The sequence below is a fragment of the Phaethon lepturus genome, unplaced genomic scaffold, assembly GCF_000687285.1.
Source record: "Phaethon lepturus isolate BGI_N335 unplaced genomic scaffold, ASM68728v1 scaffold52175, whole genome shotgun sequence".
Taxonomy (NCBI): Eukaryota; Metazoa; Chordata; class Aves; order Phaethontiformes; family Phaethontidae; genus Phaethon; species Phaethon lepturus.
The window spans coordinates 10,383-15,439 of NW_010539440.1; the positions used below are offsets into that span (position 1 = coordinate 10,383).

General features: G+C 47.8%; 1 protein-coding gene across 1 annotated transcript in view; it reads left to right on the plus strand.

Moving 5' to 3' along the window:
* Positions 1-1,124, plus strand: part of TRIP4 (thyroid hormone receptor interactor 4) — a gene marked incomplete at both ends in the record, with an annotated part of 11,076 nt that extends 9,952 nt beyond the window's left edge. Inside the window, 2 exons of the mRNA XM_010287116.1 lie at positions 92-216; positions 1,033-1,124. Coding sequence (XP_010285418.1) covers positions 92-216; positions 1,033-1,124 — 217 coding nt within the window. The remainder of the gene's footprint in view (positions 1-91; positions 217-1,032) is intronic.
* Positions 1,125-5,057: the final 3,933 nt, after the last annotated feature.

The window sequence follows — 5,057 nt, forward strand, 5'->3', positions numbered from 1 at the left end:
AATTGCGTAACGAAACGTTCGATTGAAAAATCTCTCTGTGTGGGTGATTTCTGCTGAAATTTAAGTCCTAAATTCTCCTTTTGTTCTCTAGGGTGGAGGGCAGGACCTGGTACACATCTCATAGAGGGCGGTTATGGATTGCAGCTACTGCTAAAAGACCTTCCCCTCAGGAAATCTCTGAACTGGAGACCACCTACAGAATGCTGCTCCAGAAAGGTGAACTTCTCTCCTTGGATCTTTGTATTATTTGGTACATTGAGCCACGTAATGAGCAGTGTCAGAAAGCTCTCTCTGCCGAGCAGTTATTACTGCTTCGCTTTTCAACCTTCTGTTCTTGAAATTCTCTTCATCCTTTCCACATTTTGTCAGCCGAATGAGTATGGTGGCAGACTTTAACTCCATCCTTTAGCTGGTCACGTACTCCAAGCACAAACACCGTCAAATTGCACCTGACTTCTGTGATAGCTTTTGACAGCAAAGGACTTCATTTTATTCTTGGCTCAAGCAACAAGCTATCGAGTGTGTGCTTGCGTGCGTGTAAGTGGCTTGTGCTTCAGTCTGTTTACAGTGATGTTAAAGGCTTTTCATGTATTCTGACCTCATGGAAATCGGGATTGAAAAGCTGCAGGTTCTCAGGAAGGTGTTATTCTCTCACGTGGGTAGGAGGATGCTGGTGGCTGCACTGCACACCTCTTTGTGCGGTGCTTCTGCACGTCACCCAGCTTAAATGTCATACAGCAGGATTGCCTGCTCCCTCATCAGGGCAAGGAGCTCTTCCTGCACTATATGTTCCCCTGTCAGAAGCTAAGCAGGGAAAGGTGTATGTGTAACTAAATCTCCCAACCTTAGTCCTGTCACGGTGAAGATCCTAGGCTGGAAAAAGAACAACAGGGTGTTAAAATTGCTGTGTGTTTTCTTGTGCCTCAAAAAGTAGAAGTGCATGGTGGGAGGGAAAGGCACCTGGGGGTTAGAAGACCCCAGCTATGTGTGTGGGGATGTGGGCCCGCTTCAGAGGTGTTTTTTTCAATGCAGATGTGGAATTTCCCAGCGATTATCCCTCAGGGTGCCTCCTGGGCTGTGTGGAAGTGACCGATTGTTTATCGCAAGAGCAATTTAATGAGCAGGTGAGTACAGCAAATAAAGCTTTACAAATTTGCATTAGCCAGCAAACTTCTAAAGTTGTGTAACTTACCTCCATGAGATGCTCTAGAGAAGACATTGAATAGACATTTTAGGCTGTATTGAGAGAAGACACAACTACTACGTGGTCTGGTGTGGCTAGAAAGAGAATGTACTGAGAAAATGCATTTCGGTAATGGTGGAAGGAAGCAGTGGATTAATACAGCCTGAATCCATCATCAGCCTCTCTGGCAGTGAGGTAGTTTCGTTGCAACTAGTTTCTCTCATACGCTAAAACTCTTTTCAATAAGGACTCACACCTGTTCAATTAAACCAACGCTAGCTTGAGAGACCATGCTGCAAGGGCTCATGACAGTCATTGCTTCCTTTGCTGCATGGATGGATGTGCATCGGGATGCTGTGGCTGTGCTGGACTGTGGAAGACAGGAACCTACAATGCGTTAATGTTGCATTTCAAGTTTTCATCCTCATTTGGCAAACTTGGGACCTTACATCTTACCTTGGTGTGACTTCTAAAGTGCTGATCATTTCTCTTACAGAAACTGCATGGGGTCATAATAGAAAAGAATTGCTCCAAGTTTTGCCCAGCCAGGCAGCAATTTTTTGCCACTTCTGGGTATAACTATGCTGATCTTCCGATCTCAAGGAGGACTCTGGATTAGGAGGGCTCAAGTACCCGTTTGGCTGCTTTTGGAGGGCAGCAAACAACTCCCTTGAGTGCAGCCAGCAGAGACGTTGCAGTTATTGCACTGATCTGTGTGGTAGATGGGATAGAAGGGGGCTGGAAACTCAAGACAGTGTGGAAACGTGGAATACGCTGCAGCAAGTTGGACCTTGTACCAGCAGGACCAACTACTCTGATCTAAGAGAGGGTAGCTTGGCCCAAGCAGAGGCATCTAGGTGCATAGCTGCTGGAACTGCCTAGTGCTTATTCCTGGAGCTGGAGGTCACAGTGACCCCACTGTTGAGACTTGTGCTCTGGTTGGGGCACCGAGTCACCAGGAGGAGCTATGGGAGGAGGTGAGCACCCTGCCACCAGGGAGGATGGACAGTAGAGCTGCAAGGTCATCATATAGACCCTGCAGAGAAGACCTCCAGAGCCCCTAGGTACAGGGAAGGAGGGACAGCTGGAGATTACAGTGGGTCAAGGGAGGTTTGAGTGCCCTTTTGCTGAATGAGGCAGGTGATTTGGTGACTAGGGACACAGATAAGGTTGAGATGCTGAGACCTTCTTTGCCTCAGGCTTCCCCAACAGGATCTCCCAGAGATCTTGTGTCTAGAGGCAGGGTTCAAGGAGGAGAGGGACTACCTGTAGCAATGGGAGTTTGAATCAGAAGTCTTTTGAGAAATCTCAACCCCTACAAGTTCATGGGTGCTGATGGTGTGCATCCAAATGTGCTGAGAGTGTTAGCAGATGTCTTTGTGAGGCCACTCTTACCTTGGAAAGGTTATGGAGATCAGGAGAGGACCCTGATAACTCTAAGAGGGTGACTATTATATCCATCATTAAAACGGGAAGAAGGATGATCTGGAACATTTCAGGCCAGTCAGCTTCACTTTGGTCTCTAGGAAATTCATAGAGCGATTCCTCTTGGAAGCCAGTTTTGGACACATGGAAGAGGAGGACACTGGGAATAGCCCATGTGGATTTACCTAGGGATGCAGTCATGCTTGACTAACCTGATTGCCTTCTGTGATCCAGTAGTTAGTGTGGTGAATATCTTTTACTTTGTATTTAGCAAGGCTTTTAGCCTACAGCATGCATGCATCCTAGGTGAGTCATTGTAGTCTGGGTAGGTGGACTTCTAGGGCTGACAGCTGGCTGAGTGATTGGACTTCAAAATGCAGTGGCGGTTAGCTTGTAACCTCCTTGAGGCTGGTTACAGGTGGTGTTCCTCAGGGCTTTTTCATTGGACTTCTCCTGTTTAATACTTCTAGCAATGACCTGGAGGGGGAGATGGAGTGAGTTTTCAAAACACAATGAGTTTTCAAATGCTGCTTTTGGGAGAAGCAGTGGGTATGCTCAGCAGCAGGGCTGCCAGAGGAACCTCGACAGGCTGGAGGAAAGGCTGGACATGATATTCCTGAAGGCCCAACACCAAACCCTGCACCTGGGGAGGACTAACCCCCCGGCATTGGTGCTGGGGAGCGTCTCTGCTGAAGAGGCACTGGGGATCTTGGCAGCCAGTGGGCTGAATGGGAGCCCTGGCAGCAAGGAGGGCTGGCGGCACGATAGTCCAGCGTGGCCCAGTGTATTCCTCTTTGCTCAGCATTGGTTAAACCACATCTGGAATACTGTGGTCACAAAAAAAGATGTTGATAAACTGAATTGAGTCCAGTGGAGGCCACCAGGATGCTTGGGGGTTGGAGCATATGCCCTGTGAAGAGAGGCTGGGGAGAAAGAGTGACCTTCTGCTTCGTGCAAGGAGCTTATAGAGAGACAGAGCCAGGCTCTTTCCCGATGTACATGAAAGACAAGGGTCATAAATTGAAAGAGGAAGGCTTCAGTGTGACTGAAGAAAAAATTCCCCATGAGGACAGCCGAGCAGCAGAGCAGGCACTGCCCAGAGGGGTTGTACAGTCTCCACCCATTAAGATTTTCTAGACCCAACAGGACAAAACCTTGAGCAACCTTGCCTGAATTCAGTGTTGACCTTGCTTTGATTGGGAGGTTGGACTAGAGACCTCCTGAGGCCTGAGTCTGTGATGCTGTGACTGACTCCATGCCCAAAACCTGGAGCAGCGGCTTTCCTTGGGATGTATTAACTTACAAAACCTGTGCTTAGTACCGAGCGCAGCATGGCTGTTCTCAATACCGTTTCATGTCTAGTCACTCCACTGCCCCTTGTACAAGTCAGGTTTGGTCTGAAGGGAATCGCCAGACCATGTAGGGCTTGCTAGTGAACCAAGACCATCTTATGAGACGGAATAAATAGCTTCCTTGGGACAGAGGAAGAGGACACCCCAGGCTGGTGGGCATCTTCTCGCCCTGAAGAGTTGGAGAAGCAGCAGCAGCTGGGGGCTGTTTCTCATGAAGTGCTCTTCTGGCTTTCCCAGCCCCTGTGAGGTTTTTTAGCAGAGAGACACGCCTGGGAGCTGGTGATGAAGAGAATATTTATGATGAGGTTGTATCTCTTCTCAGTTGTGTGAGGGAGGGGGAGAGGTTGGAATATGAGCAGCAGAGGGAGCTTTGGGACTGGAATACAATGAAATCTGCAGGAGTGTTTGGCCTTGAAAGGGAGCAAACTGGGGCCAGTGTAGGGTTTTTTTTTTCCCCTGTAGCATCCACTAATTTACAGTTTGGTTTTAAATGGAGAATCTCATCCTTCTTATTGGTGGAAAAATATGTCCTGGTCTCTTGCAAGTACTTTTCTCTCACTAACAATTCCTCCCTTCTCCTTTGTGGATATGTTTTTCAGGCATTGGTAAAATGGCTGTGACAGCTTCTTACAATCTGGGAACTGTGGGTAGCTGTAGGTAGGAAGCTTTTTCCCACAGAGGAGCCTCACACTTAGCTGTGTTCTCTGTAAACTCCTCCCGGTTTGCTGGCACCGCTTGGACGCAGAGACGCGTGAGGAAGAGTAGTGTATGCCAGTAGCACTGCTATCAGACCTATAGGTGAGAGATTTACCTCTCTTCTCAAATGCCACGATGCCGTGGCACCTCCCAGTTTCTCTCTCACTGGCTTTTTGCTGCTCCCATATGGCAAACTTTATAATTCCCAATTTCTTGCCTTTTTACAGTGGTTTGGTCCATTTTTTTCCCCAGGCTCGCATAATGCAGTTTATTTCCCTAGCTTGTAAGATTGTATTCAGAGATCTGAGCACCCTTCTGAAGCTGTTTTGTGAGGAAATGTATGTTTTTTGTGGACCATCATGAGCAGCAAGTGCATCTGAAGGAAGCTGAGATTAATTTAA